Source organism: Neoarius graeffei, chromosome 2 (genome assembly GCF_027579695.1).
Source record: "Neoarius graeffei isolate fNeoGra1 chromosome 2, fNeoGra1.pri, whole genome shotgun sequence".
Taxonomy (NCBI): domain Eukaryota; kingdom Metazoa; phylum Chordata; class Actinopteri; order Siluriformes; family Ariidae; genus Neoarius; species Neoarius graeffei.
Genome location: NC_083570.1, coordinates 38564929 through 38584064, shown reverse-complemented (window position 1 = coordinate 38584064; position 19136 = coordinate 38564929). Strand labels below are relative to the sequence as shown.

At 40.4% G+C, this 19136-nt stretch overlaps 1 protein-coding gene across 5 annotated transcripts in view; it reads right to left on the bottom strand.

The window, feature by feature from the left end:
- Positions 1-589: 589 nt before the first annotated feature.
- Positions 590-19136, bottom strand: part of dusp10 (dual specificity phosphatase 10) — a 32553-nt gene continuing 14006 nt past the window's right edge. For 3 of the 5 annotated variants that reach the window (XM_060914171.1, XM_060914172.1, XM_060914173.1), the window contains exons 3-5: positions 14789-15157; positions 5060-5165; positions 3387-3653 (exon numbers count right to left, since the gene is read on the bottom strand). In XM_060914171.1, the coding sequence (XP_060770154.1) occupies positions 3467-3653; positions 5060-5165; positions 14789-15157 (662 nt within the window). In that variant the 3' untranslated portion in view covers positions 3387-3466. Of the gene's footprint in view, positions 3654-5059; positions 5166-14788; positions 15158-19136 lie in introns of all 5 variants that reach the window. The other 2 variants (XM_060914174.1, XM_060914175.1) reach the window with 2 other exon arrangements.

The window sequence follows — 19136 nt, the reverse complement described above, 5'->3', positions numbered from 1 at the left end:
ATACATTTGTTAAAGCTCAAAATATCCGACAGTAATTTTTCTCATTTTTATGAATGGTGCCAATAATTATGATGTTAAGATGTGTGAGGGCTTTCTGGGCTTCTGCTCTGTGTTGTCTGTTGCTGCTGCCTTGCCTAATATGTCTATGAAGCAATTCTCAAAGGTACTTTTAGCAGTGTTAAAACCAAGGCTATTCTGGTGCTGTGGGCCTGCGAAGTGTTGACAGGATACTGATGATGCATCTCATCAGTTTTATTTTGGGGTCTGTTCCTATGAAGAGAATTTGACCTTTGTAAACACGGGCCAGCACACAGAGACCCACAGGCACTGGCTAAGTATAGGTCAGTATTATGAATGACATATAATTCACTAACCAGATAGAGATTTTTTTTTTTTTAGCTTGGATTTTAGTTGTAATAAAAAAAAAATCAGTTGATATAAAAACAGAACTGTCAGTAAGCAACAGACAGATTACAGGACTAAAGATATTACATTAAAAAAAAAAATCATAGTACAGTTCATGATATGTTTTGTTGCTCGGTTTTTATTTCCAAATCATATGACAAAAATCTTCTTGATTTCTGTCAGGACCTTTGTTATTAAGATTAAAAACAATAATAATACATATAACAATTTTAACCTTGGGGAAAGAAAATAATGTATCCGAGCACAATCACAAATAAGGTTTAGAAGGCCTCCATTAATATAGCACCTTTTTCTGAGCCAGTGCGAAAACAGATTTGAATGATCACACCTAATGTAATGCATTGACAGAAAGCGACACAATGATCTATGTTACATCGGACTACAGGCACATAATATAGCTCTTTTTGAGTCACTCATAAAATAGCTTAACTGTATTTAACACTGTATACAGTATAAAACAGCAAACCCATTTGAACACTCCATATATATCCCAGAAATATTTTCACCATCTGACTAGACAAATGTTTCACAGAAGTAATAGTACATCAATCACTAAATGAAGCAGGTAAAATTAATTGAATGAATAAATAATTAAGGTAAATACTGTATACGCACAAGCAACAATTTTACAAATTGCAGTTTGTTTGCAAGTCAGCAGTGAGGACATTCACAACTCATTTCTTAAAAGACAACATTTAAAACACTTGCATGTAATGTGAATTAAGCCCTAATCTGGTAGAGAGAGAGAGAGAGAGAGAGAGAGAGAGAGAGAGAGAAAAGCAGAACCAAAAGACATTCTACTTTTCAAGTATCTTCATTTTACATTCCATATATTGTCTTACAAAAAACAACAGTAAAGTGTCTCATTTGTTTAAGCTCAAAATATCACTTCTTATGTGTTTTTGTTTATATATATCAAGGGAGAGAGAGTATAAGTTTGAACACACCTTCTAATTCATTGTTTTTCTTTATTTTTATTAGTCACTTCATGTCTTAAATTAATGATAGATGTCGTTTCTCTTTACTTAGTTGAGCAGTTATTGACAATATGGATTACTACAGTTGTGGAATAGGGCTATTTACTGTATTTTTATTATTTACTGTTTGATCTCAAACACAAGAAGAAGGCAAGAGATTGCACTAATTAACTTTTGACGAGACACCTATTAATTCAAGAGCATTCCAGGTGACTGGTTAAGATAATGCCAATAGCGTCATCAAGGCAAACGCTGGATTACTTTGAAGAATCTAAAATATGAATATAAATCTTAAAATATTTTTAACACTTTTTTGTTTACCACATATGTTCCATACGTTATTTCATAATTTTCATGTCTTTAGTATTGTTCTACAAGAAAAACCTATGGATGTGTGTCCAAACCTTTGACTGGTACTGTATTTTTTTCCCCCTTTTTCATCAAGGATGCCAATCATTATGGAGTTAACGGTGTATGATAAGGACTTCTTTATAGAACATCTGCTTATTTATGTGTAAAAAAAAATCTTATTTGCTGTATTTTCTGGTTGTATTCATATAAGCTTCAAATTCTGTTGCAAAATCTTGTGACTGTAAATGTTTGCATATGCAACTTTGTTTTGAATAAACCATCAGAGTTCAAACTGTGGATTAATTAAATATTAATGACATTAACTTTCTAGCATTGTGCTATGTATGTCCTGTACCTATAGTATATTCTATATTCAAAAACAAATGTTTGAAAATGACAAGCATTTGGCTTAGAATTATGAAATTGTTTATATCTCTGTGTCATTTTGATCAAGAAAAAGCAACTTGTCTTGTACTTAAAAACTAGATGAGTGCCATTAAAACCATGGCTTGCAAAGAAAACATTTTATCCGTAGTTTGAATAAATGAATACCTTGATAATACCGTAGAGAAAGCAGAGCTGCTGTGCTACTCGAAACAGAGTATTTCTAATTTGCTTATTGTAAATTTACTGTACACTAAACAACAGGGGGAAAAATAGAGACGAGAGACTGATTATCACTCCAATTAACACCAGTGCTTTATGTTTTCAAAGAAACTTTGGTAGCTTTGCATTAGAATTAAGTGCAAATGATAAATATTTTTGCATTAAACAGTTACCCACATTTACTACCAATTAAAAGACCTCTTTTAAACTTTGGGCTACATACCCAGTTAGAGATCAGAGTATTTCAGCTGGCTAAAGGTGCTAGTATGTTACTAGAAAGAGCGATAATTATGTAATACAAATAAAGAGAAAAGGAAAAACGTAGCTCCCAAGATGACATTAGAAGCATTGAGTAAGGTAACAGTGTAATTCAAAACCACAGTATATGGTAAATATCATATAACAATAAAAGAGGATTATAGTTAAATATTAATCTTTATGTCTCAGGTGTTCATGCGGCATAGATTTCTTATTTGGACATATTTCTGGCACCAGGAATAACCATAGTTTACGTGCCAGAGACACAAACATACACACAGCCTTTGAGATTTTATCAAAGTTAAATGATTTGGTATGATATACAGACAAAAACCTTCCACCTTTTAAAAAATAAAAATGCATCTAATAAATCTTGATGCCAAGGATATTGGCTTCGCATTCAGCTGAATACAAGATTAATTTTTTTTAAATATATAGAATAAGTCCTGCACAAGTGTTCACCATCACCTACTATATAAATACAGATGAACCCCCTTTGCATTTCATTCAAAGTATTGCACAGTGAAGCCACTTAAGGCTCATCATGGTCTACTCCAGTATAAAAATAGCACAAGAACTACTAGCACAACAAACAAATCTTTTCTGACAAGTATCTTTAGAAACAAAAGAAGACATGTGCATATTCCAAAATCCATGCTAAAGTAAAAACATCTTGCTTCTTTGATGCATGCATTCCATTCACAGACAGTCTTCCGGTGGAAAAAAATACTTTGGAGGAGAATGTACTTGTAAAGCTTAATCAATTTTCCTACACAATGGTCTCTACTCCAATAAGTTTGGGCGTGAGTATGCGAGGAGTGATGCCATTATTGAGATCTTCTTCAAACTCAAGGAGCTGGCCCATAAAGTTGAGGTTGGGCGAGATAATAGGCCTTCGCATCTTGACAAACTTGTAGGCATCTGTCATGGTCATCCAAGTGTGTTTCATCAGGTATGCAATGACAATAGTGGCAGACCGTGACACACCAGCCTGGCAGTGAATGAGCAGTCCCTTGCCTGCCTGGTGAGCTTCTTCTGTTGATGCAGATGAAAAGACAACCATTTAAAAACTAGACCTAGGATTACTCATCATTGAATGGCTGCTTGGATTGTTGCATGTGAAATGTGAGCATGGGGGTGGAGTTCATTATTCAGAACTTGAACATGATTCTGTTTTTGTTGCATGATATATGGCCTTTTGTTGTAATCACAGTATTTAACTCTGGTGTAATTTTCTGAGATGGTATTTGAGGACAATATTTAAATATGTAATTGTGATATTATGAAATAATTACCCTTAGGAATTCTAAACTCTTCAACTAAATTAAAACTCCCAAACTAGGTTTCATTTATCCATCCATCATCTATACCACTTATCCGTCAGGGTCATGGGGGAAGCTGGATCCAATCCCAGCTGACTTCTGGTGAGAGGGGGGTACACACTGGGCAGGTTGCTAATCTATTGCAGAGCTAACGCAAGAGACGAATAACTATTCATACTTCACATTCACACTTATGGGCAATGCAGAGTAGCCAGTTGACCTAATCCGTATGTCTTTGGACTGTGGGAGGAAACCAGAGCACATGGAGGAAATAAATGCAGGCACAGGGAGAACTTGCAAACTCCACACAGAAAGGCCCCAGTCAACTGCAAGGTTTGAACCCTGAAACTTTTTGCTGTGAGGCAACAGTGCGAACCACTGCACCACCATGCTGCCCTGTTTCATTCATTGTTATTATTTTACAAATAAACATTAGAAATATTGAAGACAGTTTGTATAACTATTTTGGAACTCTAAGAAGGATTTTAAAATACATGGGGCTGTACAAAAGGAAGAATGAGACCAACCTGCTGGATGTAGCATCATTTCTCACTGATCAGCTGGAGGGGCACAGATGGCTCCATGGTTACAAGCTACCTCCAGCAGGTCAGACTCATTCTTCCTTTTTACAGCCCCATGTATTTTAAAATCCTTCTTAGAGTGTGTATACTTATTACAGTGTCATCCACCATGTTCAATAATGGCAAAATCTCACCATGTCTCAACCCAAGCGTGAAATAGAACTGGATTAAAATCATGTAAATGAGCCATATTACCCAGTTTATTCTCCACATACCTCATTCAAACCATAGATTCAAACATGAGTTTAACATTATCATGTTATAACATGAAAAGTTTCAGGCTTTAGCAATATAAATTATCACGTTATAAAATGAAACCAAATTATCATGTTATAATGTGATATGTATCAAATTATCACATTATATTGTGAAACATTTCACATAACATGAAAATATATTGTTATAACGTGCAAAATATATTGTTATAAACTTTTCACGTTATTACGGGATACTGATTTTTTTTTCTGGTGTTGCAGCAACATATTTCTACGGCGTAACATAAAGCAGTGCTTTAAAAATCTTTTGTATTCCTGCTTACTTAAGGGCACAGCCATACTGCCATTTTCTGGGCGGAGTCAAAGATCTGCCTGGCCCAGTATCATTAATAGGTTTCTTGTATCTTGATTGGCGTGCTGTTCCTGACACTGCAATGTAACCAGATGTACAAAACATTGTTGAAAAATGGCAGAGTGCAAAGCCTATGGTTGCAAAAACAACAAACGTCATAAGGGAAAGCATTTTTTCTGTTCCATTGCTGAATACCGAGCAATGTTAATAACTTGCTAAACAGTGACTAGACAACTTGGGAATAGGTCACCCTTTAGAAATACTCTCCTTTGGCAGAAAATATGTTGTTTGTGAGGACCATTTTGAGTCTGATTTCTTTGAAAAGAATCTATAGGGGGGCGTCATGGCTCAGGCGGATAAGGCGCCATACCATAAATCTGGGGACCCGGGTTCGATTCTGACCCGAGGTCATTTCCCGATCCCTCCCCGTCTCTCTCTCCTGCTCATTTCCTGTCTCTACACTGTCCTATCCAATAAAGGTGAAAAAGCCCAAAAAATATCTTTAAAAAAAGAAAAGAATCTATAGGCGCAGCTCTTGGGCTACACAGGTCTCGTTAGACTCAAACCCGATGCTGTGCCAACAATATTCCAACAGCTTCCACGGAAAAGTGATTCAGGCCATGCAAGCCAATTAGCTAGAATAGAATAGACATTCAAAGCTAATGTATATATTTAGGCACTGTCCAAAAGTGTAAGGGGGTCATTTCACTGAGAAATCTTCCCGGAAGACCGAGCTGCGATCTCAGAGCATGGCTTGGTCGCCGCAGGTCGTACGCAGTCGACGGTTGACTGAGGGTTGGTCATGCCTTGGTCTTCCGTGGTTGCACGTGGTTGAGGAATGGTCTCCCCGACAAAGAGATTGTAGCTCGGTTTTTTGACATGTCAAAAAACTGAGCCTCGACCTAAAAGTCGCACAGAGAGCGTTGAAAGAGTGAACAAGGTCAAGGAAAGGATGCATTGGTCAAGAGACAATCGAGGCTAGAACGGGGATGAGCGATGCTCAGTCTTCTCAAGCGAGAACTGATTGCGCTGCGCGCATGGTTGTGCTGCTCGGCCTGTCCTCGACACTCACTCAATCCGTGTGATCTAGCTTCACTCTTTTGCGATCAAGCCTCGCTCCGCACAACCTGTCCCAGACCTTCCCTAGACCCGTACGCTCCCTATTCTTCCCATGGGCACGATTGGATTCTAAAGAGGATTAAGGTGCGACCTACTTCAACCAATAAAGATCGACCATCGCTTAAGTTGCGACCTACCTTCGCCTAATCCGGTTAAAGCTACGCCTACTGAATGTCATATAAATAGGGCGCAATAGCATGATGCAGAGCGATTGGGTCCATGTTGTCCCTTCGGAGGCTGGTCAAAAACTGATGATCGACCACCGATCGCCAGGCCTTTTTATACGGTCACAGTGGGTAGCACGCAAATCCGGGCAACAGTGACAAATTTGCGCGTAGCTCAGGCGAGAATCTGTCTAGAAAAGATCGAGAATTGAGCGTACAGAGCGAGGCTAGAATGTTTATATTGCAGGCTAAATCGTATTGATCGAGGGTACGTTGCAACTCGTACGTAGCTAGATCGGCCAAGATTGAGCCTTGATCGGCCGAGGTCGCGCACTTGCGAGGATAGATCACCGAGAGATCAACGCTATGTCGCAGATTGGTCGAACAGAACAAGCCTTGTTCGTGTTAAGATCGCATCAGATCGAGTGGATAGACGCAAGTAGAGCGTATGTAAAGCATCTACAGAGCGTATAGGACGCAGGTAGAGCGTACACATCGAAGGTCGAACGAGATAACATCGAACATAGAGCGTACACAGAAAATAATGGGTTTAGGTTGCATGGATTTTGCCCGCGACTACAGGAAAACATAGCTGCGATCATAGTTGCGCGTGGTCGTGTGCAATTTTTCCAGATCGTACTCGGTGAAATGAGGGGCTAACTCCTGATGAGTGTAAAATGTGTTAGTAAATAATGCCATGTTATTTTTAAAAAAGCAAACTCATCTACTTTAAGTAAATAAAAGATACAAATTCCGTTGTCTGGTGGTCAAATGTTTATAAGATACATTGCCTTGCACTCATGATTGGGTACCCTATGGTCATAAAAGCCATCAAAAATCAGATCAATGGATTACCATGTTCTCTTCAGTATGGAGCCCTGCTCCCCTCCACGCTGCTATAAATTCACACTTAGCTTCAAGCTGTCACTAGCCTATATTTAAACCATATAAACTACTGTGGTACACTGTATGTCTATACCTGTACTCACACATTAAATAAATAAATAGGCTTTATAGCTAGTATAGACACACAAACACATGCACACACTGAATTTGTTATATATATATATATATATATATATATATATATATATATATATATATATATATATATATATATACACACACACACACACACACACACACAGTGGGGCAAAAAAGTATTTAGTCAGCCACCAATTGTGCAAGTTCTCCCACTTAAAAAGATGAGAGAGGCCTGTAATTTTCATCATAGGTACACTTCAACTATGAGAGACAGAATGGGGGGAAAGAATCCAGGAAATCGCATTGTAGGATTTTTAATGAATTAATTGGTAAATTCCTCGGTAAAATAAGTATTTGGTCACCTACAAACAAGCAAGATTTCTGGCTCTCACAGACCTGTAACTTCTTCTTTAAGAGGCTCCTCTGTCCTCCACTCGTTACCTGTATTAATGGCACCTGTTTGAACTCATCAGTATAAAAGACACCTGTCCACAACCTCAAACAGTCACACTCCAAACTCCACTATGGCCAAGACCAAAGAGCTGTCAAAGGACACCAGAAACAAAATTGTAGACCTGCACCAGGCTGGGAAGACTGAATCTACAATAGGTAAGTAGCTTGGTGTGAAGAAATCAACTGTGGGAGCAATTATTAGAAAATGGAAGACATACAAGACCACTGATAATCTCCCTCGATCTGGGGCTCCACGCAAGATCTCACCCCGTGGGGTCAAAATGATCACAAGAACGGTGAGCAAAAATCCCAGAACCACATGGGGGGACCTAGTGAATGACCTGCAGAGAGCTGGGACCAAAGTAACAAAGGCTACCATCAGTAACACACTACGCCGCCAGGGACTCAAATCCTGCAGTGCCCCCTGCTTAAGCCAGTACATGTCCAGGCCCGTCTGAAGTTTGCTGGAGAGCATTTGGATAATCCAGAAGAGGATTGGGAGAATGTCATTTGGTCAGATGAAACCAAAATAGAACTTTTTGGTAAAAACTCAACTTGTCATGTTTGGAGGAGAAAGAATGCTGAGTTGCATCCAAAGAACACCATACCTACTGTGAAGCATGGGGGTGGAAACATCATGCTTTGGGGCTGTTTTTCTGCAAAGGGACCAGGACGACTGATCCGTGTAAAGGAAAGAATGAATGGGGCCATGTATCGTGAGATTTTGAGTGAAAACCTCCTTCCATCAGCAAGGGCATTGAAGATGAAACGTTGCTGGGTCTTTCAGCATGACAATGATCCCAAACACACCGCCCGGGCAACGAAGGAGTGGCTTCGTAAGAAGCATTTCAAGGTCCTGGAGTGGCCTAGCCAGTCTCCAGATCTCAACCCCATAGAAAATCTTTGGAGGGAGTTGAAAGTCCGTGTTGCCCAGCGACAGCCCCAAAACATCACTGCTCTAGAGGAGATCTGCATGGAGGAATGGGCCAAAATGCCAGCAACAGTGTGTGAAAACCTTGTGAAGACTTACAGAAAACGTTTGACCTCTGTCATTGCCAACAAAGGGTATATAACAAAGTATTGAGATGAACTTTTGTTATTGACCAAATACTTATTTTCCACCATAATTTGCAAATAAATTCTTTAAAAATCAGACAATGTGATTTTCTGGATTTTTTTTCTCATTCTGTCTCTCATAGTTGAAGTGTACCTATGATGAAAATTATAGGCCTCTCTCATCTTTTGTTAATGGTGTTTATGAGGTAAAGGTGTAGATCTGGAGGGTCCTCAGACATAGAGTGTTTTGGTAAACTGGGATGTATGGATGCTGTCAGTCCCCACTCGAGTTTGTTGATGGTGTAGTGGCTGGCTGCTTTATGTCCTGGGGCTCCCTCATGCCTGTGTTACCTTCTGGCTCTCCCCTTTTAGTTATGCTGTCATAGTTCGTTGCCGGAGTCCCTGCTTGTACTCAGTGCAATATGTATACTGTTCCTACTTATTCAGGTGACATTGGTCATACCTAATAACCTGTGTTTTCTTTCCTTCTCTCTCTCTCCCCCCCTCCCCCCAAATCTGTCCCTCTGAGTTGCATGGAGTCAACAGGAAATCTTTTGGTGGAGAGGGTGGAGACCTCGACTGGCTATCGTAGCCTGCAGGGAATCGGCCGTCAGACATTCTGTCGCATGTCCCAGACCCGGTGAATTGTAACTGAATTGTCTTGGCCAGCCCTAAGGGTCCCATCTGCATCCCATCATTGCTGAGGAGTGTGCTCCCATAACCCAATCAAGCATCCAGCCAGAGCAGGTCATGATATTTTTTAACCATATTAACATGCCATTGTTGTGTATTATGCCTGATGTCAAGACTCTCATCTCTGCGAGCCTACCACACAGACTTAATACTTGTGTCATTTTTAGGGCATACCTAACAACCTGTGTTTTCTCCCCCCCCCCCCCCCCCCCCCCCCCCCAATCTGTCCCTCTGAGTTACATGTTGGTCCTAGGATCGAGATGCTAACCTCTTCTGCCCCTCGGACCTGCTTGATCCATCCTGGTGCCCTGTGTCTGGTTGGAGTCTTATCGCATCGCTCCTGTGGAGGATGGCCCCATGAGGACAGTTGAAAGTTACACCTGGAGGATGCTCTGGACTCTTACAGTAATGCTTTTATGGCTGAGGACTACAGTTGATTTGCTAACTTTAGGACTGCAGTTGTCATGAACAGTTTTGCACTCAAGTTTCCATCAATAAAGAGTTACATCATCAACGAAACTGTCTTCATGTTAAAACTCATCTCATCTCATCATCTCTAGCCGCTTTATCCTGTTCTACAGGGTCGCAGGCAAGCTGGAGCCTATCCCAGCTGACTATGGGCGAAAGGCGGGGTACATCCTGGACAAGTCGCCAGGTCATCACAGGGCTGACACATAGACACAGACAACCATTCACACTCACACCTATGGTCAATTTAGAGTCACCAGTTAACCTAACCTGCATGTCTTTGGACTGTGGGGGAAACCGGAGCACCTGGAGGAAACCCACGCGCACACAGGAAGAACATGCAAACTCCGCACAGAAAGGCCCTCGCCGGCCACGGGGCTCAAACCCGGACCTTCTTGCTGTGAGGCAACAGCGCTAACCACTACACCACCATGCTGCCCATGTTAAAACTGTTAATGTTATAGTCATGCTGTCTGTTGTTGCCCAAATGAGGATGGGTTCCCTTTTGAGTCTGGTTCCTCTCGAGGTTTCTTCCTCATGTCGTCTGAGGGAGTTTTTCCTTGCCACTGTCGCCGCAGGCTTGCTCATTGGGGATAGATTAGGGATAAAATTAGCTCATGTTTTAAGTCATTCAAATTCTGTAAAGCTGCTTTGCGACAATGTTTATTGTTAAAAGCGCTATACAAATAAACTTGACTGTAGTTAGAGCATTGCTCTGTAAGTGCTGGTCACAGATATCCATCCATTATCTGTAACGGCTTAGCCTGTGCAGGGTCACAGGCAAGCTGGAGCCTATCCCAGCTGACTATGGGCGAGAGGCAGGGAACACTCTGGACAAGTCGCCAGATCATCACAGGGCTGACACATAGAGACAAATCACCATTCACACCTACAGTCAATTTAGCACCTCCAATTAGCCCAATCTGCATGTCTTTGGACTGTGGGGAAAACCAGAGCACCCGGAGGAAACCGACACAGACAGAACATGCAAACTCCACACAGAAAGGCCCCCATCGGCCACTGGGCTCGAACCCAGAACCTTCTTGCTGTGAGGCAACAGTGTTAACCACTACACCACCGTCCTGCCTGGTCAGAAATATTCATGTCCCAAATAATTTGGGCATTGATCAGGTTATTTGTCTAACTACATCAGGGTTGTTTTGTTGCTTAATATAGAGTCCAAATTCTCCCTCCACCCTATCAGTTTTTCTTAAATATATCTTTGTTTATGCTTATGAATACATACTTTGAAGTTGATATGGACACTGGAAGTACAGTACCATTCAAAAGTTTGGAATCACTCAGAACTTTTCACATTTTCCATGACAACTCATACTTTTATTCATTAAATAAGTTGCAAAATCAATAGAAGTTATAGTCAAGACTTAGAACTAATGATTTCTGTTTGAAATAATGTAGTGCTTCAAACTTTGCTTTCATTAAAGCAGTTACAAAATTTCAGACCTTTAGTATTCTAGCTATTAGTGTACTGAGGTAATCTGCATCAATTTCACCTCATGTTTCCTGAAGCACCTCCCACAAGTTGCAGTGGCTTAATGGGCACTTTTTTCATACCATCTGGTCAAGCTGCTCCCACAACAGCTCAACAGGGCTGAGAGCTGGAGTGGCTGGCTGCTTTATGTCCCAGAGCTCCCTCATGTCTGTATTACCTTCTGGCTTTCCCTTTTAGTTATACTGTCATAGTTAGTCTTGCTGGAATCCCTGCTTGCACTCAGCACACAATGTACACTGTTCTTAACCATTAGGTGACAACAGGCATACCTAACTATCAATCTGTCTGTCTGTCTGTCTGTCAAGTTACACATGTCAAGCCTGAGATAGCAGTGATGCTGGTGTCTCCTGTCCTTCAGACCTGCCTGATCCATCCTGATGCCCTACTTCTGGCTGGAGTGTCATCACATCACTCCTGTGGAAGATGGCCCCATATGGACAATCTAAAAACACACTTAGAAGATGGCTCTGGACATTTACAGTTTTGCTATGATTGCTTCAGATGACAACTGCCATAAAAACTTTAGAATTGTAGTTGTCATGAACAGTTTTACACTCAAGTCTCCATCAATGATCAGTTGATAACTTCAATAGAATAGACTTCATGTTAAAACTATAATGAATTTCCTGGTTACACAATTGTACTTTGTGGCTATATAGGACACACTTATAGAAGCAAGTTATTTATAATCATGCTATCTGTTATCACCAAAATGAGGATGGGTTCCCTTTTGAGTCTGGTGCCTCTCATGGTTTCTTCATGTTGTCTCAGGGAGTTTTTCCTTGCCACTGTCACCTCAGGCTTGCTCATTGGGGATAAATTTGTTAGTTCATAAATTTAAATTTTTTATTTTTCTGTAAAGCTGCACTGTGACAATGTCTGTTGTTAAAAGCATTATACAAACTAGACTGCATTTCCACAAAGAAAATGCAAAGTGTGCTTGCTGAGCTGTAGCAGAACAGAAGAAAAAAGAAGGAAAAAAGGAAAAGACGAGTGCAGTTCAGACCCGATTGCATGAATGTGTCAGGGGAGTTGGTCTGAAGTATCACATGAAGTTTGGTGCATCTCCGATGGAGCGTGTCTAAGTAGGACGACTCGATTTGTGAGTCCTATTCATTTTCTATGGGAAAAAACAACAGAAAAACGACAAGGACGACAGAACGGGTGCATCGATCCAAAAGCTGTATACAAGCACACTACACCAGTGGATATGTGGTGAAGTGTTACTGAGCAAAACTCCATTCATTTGAACGGGGCCAAAAATCAATGGAAGCTTATGGAGGGAAAAAAGGATGTGTGAAAACCAAGAAAAAGATGAGTGCAGGTCTCAGATGAGGGGATGGATATGTGTGGGGACTTACCCTGAGGCATCATATGAAGTCTCTTGAAGTTTGGTCACTCAGTTAAAAAATTTGACGGAGAGTGAAAGCTTTTTTCCCAAAACGCCATTCATTTTCAATGGGGCCAAAAATGAATGGAAGTGAATGGATGAAAAAGTAGGGCATGAAAAGAAAGGAAAAAATGAATGCGGGTCAGAACCGAATGCATATATGTGTCTGGGGAGTTGGCCTGAGGTATCACATGAGGTTTGGTGCGTCTGCGGTGAAGCGTGTCTGAGCAGGACGATTCGATTCGTGAGCCCTATTCATTCTCTATGGGAAAAAAATGACAGAAAAATGACAAGAACGAGAGAACAGGTGTGTCGATCCAAAAGCTGAAAACAAGCACGCCATTCCAGATTGGGCCCTACGTTTCAGCATTGGAACGGTGTCTCTATCTCGAAAGCCCTAGGAGGAGTAGTGGATCCAAAAAATGGGTGAAATGGAATAATAAAAATAAAACTTAAGAACAATAGTGTGCTTTTGCAAGCACACTAATAAATTGACTTGGCTTGACTATCCTGGTTACAGCGAGTTTGCATTGTTCTGTAAAAGGAGTAGTAAACATGTTTGTAATAAGAAAAAATATCAGCTGATTCCATCTATAATAGTGATTTATAACATTAACAAAAACAGGACTGTATTTCTGATTAATCTAATGTTATTTTACTTGAAAACAAAAGTGATTTTCTTTAAAAAAAAAAGGGGGGGGGGGGGTGATTCCTGAGTGATTCCAAACTTTTGAATGGTAGTGTCTATTAACAAACAAGCAAACAAACAAACAAACAAACACAAAAAAGTGTCCAAATTCTTATTTTTCCTCACTGTATCTAATGTTTGGAGTATGGAAAAGCTGGCACATGACCTCACTGACTTAAATTTCATTATGACTGGACTGGAGAATCACTGCAATTCATTAAAATTAACTTTGTTAATACATTACTGGAAAACTGTTATTAATATAAAACATTTTGTGATACCTAGACTCAAGATCATCAGTTTCAAGTCTGATGAGAAGAATAAATTTGTTAGAAGGATAGCAAAAACACCCTATAATGCTTCAAGATGAAACTCCAAGATGTACAAGCATGGTTCAATCATAACCATCCCAGTTGGCATGGGGAATGATAGGAATCTGCCAAAATAGGAAGGATGGTTTTGAGACAACTCAATCTTGAATTATGGGCTGAAACAAGTGTTCAAGAGAAACAACCAAAAATTGGGTTTTAGGACCATGAATCCATCCATTATTTATTTCAGCTTCCCCTGCAACACTGCTTATCTGGCAGTGTTGCAGGGGAAGCTGAAGCCAATCCCAGCTGACCTTGAGTGAAAGGTGGGGTAAACCCTGGGCAGGTCGCCAATCCACTGCAGGGCGAACACAGAGTCAAGCAACCATTCACACTCAAGAACAATTTAGAGTAATAAGTTGATCTAAACCACGTCTTTGGACTGTGGAAGGAAACTAGAGCACCTGGAGGAAACCCAAATAGGCACAACATGCAAACTCCACACAGAAAGGCCCCAGTCAGCCATGGGGTTTGAACCCAGAACCTTCTTGCTGTGAGGCAACAGTGCTAATCACTGCACCCCCATGCTGAATCATTGTGCCAAATTTTATTTTAATTTTTTATTTTAAATGAAATATTAAAATAAAAAAGCCATTTGCAAATATTTTGTTTTAGCAGCTGCAGTTTCTAATAGCTTGTCAATGCCGCTCTCTTTATTATTTGCACTTCTGCTGTTCACCATTTTGAACAGATGACAAATGTGCAACATCATTTTAGATAATCTAAAATTTGATTATTAAATTATTGTGTTCAAGGTATTACCGATGAAATGATTGATAAAATCAGAAGCAGTTACCATACCTATAAATTCAAATGCTTCTTCAAAGTACTGACGTAGGTTCTGCTTGTTGCTGTCAGTGGCGGGTAAGCGTTTATACTTAAACATCCCTAGGTCATAGAGGTATAGTGGGAGGTGCGTGGTAACATTGAGAATGTACCCAATGTTCATCCTTTGCATTTGGTCAAGGTCCTGTGCATCACGCTCATTGCCTAGGTACAAGAAGGGTAGAATAGTTGTCATCTCAGCATTCTCAATGTCAGGGCTGGAAGGCAGCAAATGAGGTAGTGCCCCTGACAGGGCAACAGCTGCACTAGCATCATGACCCTCCTGAAGTTGTAGGGAGTTCTCACACAAGTCCTCATGGTCATGTCTGAAACTGGAGATTCCACCTGTAACGGATATATACACACATGGAACACTAGTAAGGGGATGAAGTATGCTGATTTTAATGACATGCATTAATATCATTAGCTTAATCTCAATTACTCTCTACCTTCTCTTTCATCCTTAACTCCCTCCTCCCCTTCCTGTATTCCCTCTTACTGCTGACTTTGGGATGCACTTTGCTCACATAGTCACCAACATTCAACTTGACTCACTTGGGCCAATACCATTCACACTTTTCCAGACAATCTACATGTGACCACTAGCATTGATACATCTTTGTCAAATGATCTGGTTCCTTCCATCTTCATGTCTGCTCAAGTCACACTTCTGCTTAATAAACCCACACTCTACCCCACTAATGTTTATAACTACATACTTGTTTTCTTCCTTTTATTTCTATCCAAAACCCCAAAATATACAATGCACAGACATTTGTTTTCATACCTTATCAATTGAACTACAGGGATGTCAACTAGTCTGGTTTTTGTGGAATTGGCCCTCCTTGCAGTAATTGAACTTTACACAACTCCAGACAGAACTCTACATATTCTGTCCTCATCCTCTTTGATCACTCTCCTACTATTGACTCAGATCCACATTTCCACTCGTCGTTATTTCCTCCTTACATGTTCTAAAACATAAATCTTAAATCACAACAGCTATCCAATATACAGTAGGATATTAGAAAATAATAAAATGACCCACATTTGAAACTTAGTCTCTCTGAGGGCACTCAGTTCCTACCACCTCTTGTCAAGTGTCCAGGAATGCTTTGCATTTGATGAGTGAGGAATGTGACAGTTACAGTCCAGCTAAGTAGCAGGAGCAATTCCACTAGGAATCTCCAGCAAGAACAACTCTACTAGCTGAGGGTATAAACAACAACAACAACAGTTGACACACACAATTACAACAATGTTCAGCTTTAACATAAAACTGTTTTACCTCAACTTAAGCGCAATCCTTAATAAGCATTCTTCCTTTCTTTTAACACATGGTTAACTTTTTTCCATTTAGATCTCAATATAAAGTGCGCACACACACACACACACACACACACACACACACATACAAGTGTGTGTAAAATATTCAAATAAACAAACAAACCCCAAGCTCTTCACAGTTCAATCGAGTAGCTTGAAACCTTTCTCATGTTGAACATCTGAGTTTCTTTTCTGTACATCTTTGAATAGCTTCTCATCAACAACTACATGTTGAGAGTCAGGCACTGTAGGTTCTCCAATCATCTTTTACAACAAAGTCTTGGCATCTCTAACACTCTTCAAGACCGATTGCTGCATCATCATTCTGCCCCTTGTGTCAATTTCGCAAGGTCAGTGCTAACTTCAGTCTCAGCAGTTTGAGGGCTTAATTTACCTGGATCACAAACTTTGTGGCATATGGGCTTAGCTCTGGTGTTGATATATTCTCATGATGCAGTAGGTAAATAAACTGAAGGTGGTTGGCAGCTCTCCTGCACAACAGGTGCACTGATGGAGTCCTCTCTAAGAGTTTTCAAAACACAGACATCCACCTTATTAGTTAACAGTTCCTCAGATACCAGTGGTTCCTCTTGCTTGTATGGCCTCTTTTTATTTCTCAATTTTCTGGATTGGTCAAGCTTGGGAACTACAGCTGGAATATTGGCAAAAACCCACAGAGACGAAGATCTTGATGGAGAGTACAATGAGGTGCTTCTCCACTTTCTGACCTAACTCCATAATTGGGACTATCATATGTGCAGCACTGTTCTTCAATATCTGTGGTCATTCATGGCCAATAAAATCTAGCAAGATGAAGGCCACACTTTGACTCAAGATGGCCAATGTCAACATGGACACCATGTAAAGTGTCTTGTCAGGGTAGGACAAGCTAAAGCCTACACTAATAATCATGTGACATTCCTGGTCCTGCCTCCTGCCCAGGGTAGATATAGCAGTCAGGGATTGTAGAATCATAAAGAGCAAGGCACTTGACAACAGAACTTTCACCCCTTACAGGTGCAACAAACTGGTGTTCACACAAGGCAGACAGTACTGTGTCAGACATCTCTTACCTTGCACTAATTTCCTCTTTTTCCTATAGGAATACTTGATCTTCAAGGGGTGGAGTGTGTGGGTGCTGGGATACCTCATCAGCATCCCTAATTACATGTATTAGATGTTAAAGTGATAGCCAGTGGTTTCCATCTGTATCCAGCTTTGTTGAAGTCATGATGTAGTTCAAGGGGCTGTTGTCAGTTAAGACTGTAAGGTTGGCACCAAACAAGTAATTACCAAAATTTTCACAAACCACCCATTTTAAAGCCAGATACTCCAACTTATTGTAGTAGTTTTCTTCATTCTTTGGTAACCCTTAAATGGTATAAGCTATTACTCACAGCTTTCCATCTTGGTAGAGCATTGCACTGAGCCCACTCAAGAAGCAACAGTGTGTATCATTTAAGATTCAAGATTTATCATCATCAATGTACAAGTACAATGAGATGTCATATGGAGCAAGCCTGTAGATGCCTAATTAAGTTAAATTAAAAAGCTAAAATAAAAGGATGACAGTAAAAATAAATATATGAACAAATCTATGCCAATAAGACTTTAAGTAAACAAAATATATATATAAATATTTATATATATTTATATAAATATACGAGATGAAGAATAAAGTGACATTCAAGGGGTGAATATAGCCAGAACAATATATTGCACAGAAGAGGTTATTGCACTGGTGGGAGTTAGAATAAATACTTATTGTATAATAAAAGAAAAGTAAAGAACAGTCATTGTGATGACTATAAATTGAGTGAACAAGTGGGGTACAATCAATATCCTGAAATGATTGCATGCAGGTTGGTCCGTATAGTGTAACGAGTGTGGTACAACTGGGATCAGTGCAGTGCAGTAGCACTATTATGAAGGGGGGAATGAGTGGGAGAGTGAATGGTGTGTGTTTAGCAATGTAACGGCTCTGTGACAAAAGCTGCTCCTCAGCCTGGCTATGCAGGCATACAGGGACCTTTAGCATTTGCCCAACAGCAGAAGGGTGAAAATGCTGTGGCCGGGGTGGGTTGGGTCTCTGCAGATATTCATGCCTTTGTGGCTGTAGTGGGTTTCGTAGATTTCTTCCAGTGCTGAAGGCTGTAAGCTTGTGATCCTCTGGGCCATTTTAATGATGCACTGGAGCATCTTCCTGTTCTCAGAGGTGCAGCCGGACTACCATGCAGTGATGCAGGATGTGATGATGGACTCTATGGCACACCTGTAAAAGTTGACTAGCAGCTGTTATGGGAATTGTGCTTTCTTCAGGCTCCTCAGGAAGTGAAGCCTCTGAAGCTCTTTTTTGGCCATCGCTGTCATGTTTGTGGACCATGACAGGTTTTGGCTGATATGGACGTCAAGGAATCTGAAGTTCTGCACTATCTCTACCCTCTCACCATTGATGCTGATGGGTTAGTGACTGTTGTGTTTCAGTCTCCTGAAGTCTAAGATCAGTTATTTTGTTTTCCTTGAGTTGAGAGCAAAGTTGTTGTCCTGGCTCCAGGTTTCAGGTTCTCCATCTTCTTCCTGTAATCTCTCTCACTGTTATTAGAGATCAGGCCTATCATGGTGGTGTCATCTGCAAACTTGATTATGACGTGGGAATCATAGAAGGTTTTGCAGTTGTGTGTGAAGGAGTATAGGACGGTGCTCATTAAACAGCCCTGTGGTGTTCCAGTGTTCAGTTTTTGGAGGTGGATGAATGCTTAGCCATGTACACTGTTTGTGGACTGTTGGTGAGGAAGTCCAGAATCCAGTTGTGTAAGTGTGTGTTGAGGCCAGGGTTGTTCAATTTGATGACCAACTTGTTGGGGAGGATGGTGTTAAAGGTGCTCCTATAAATCAATGAACAGCATCCAGTAGCTATCACGCTTGGAACTGCGGAACAGTGTCCTCAGTTGACCCATTTGCTCTGTAAGCAATCTGATGTTCGTCCAAGGAAGAGGGG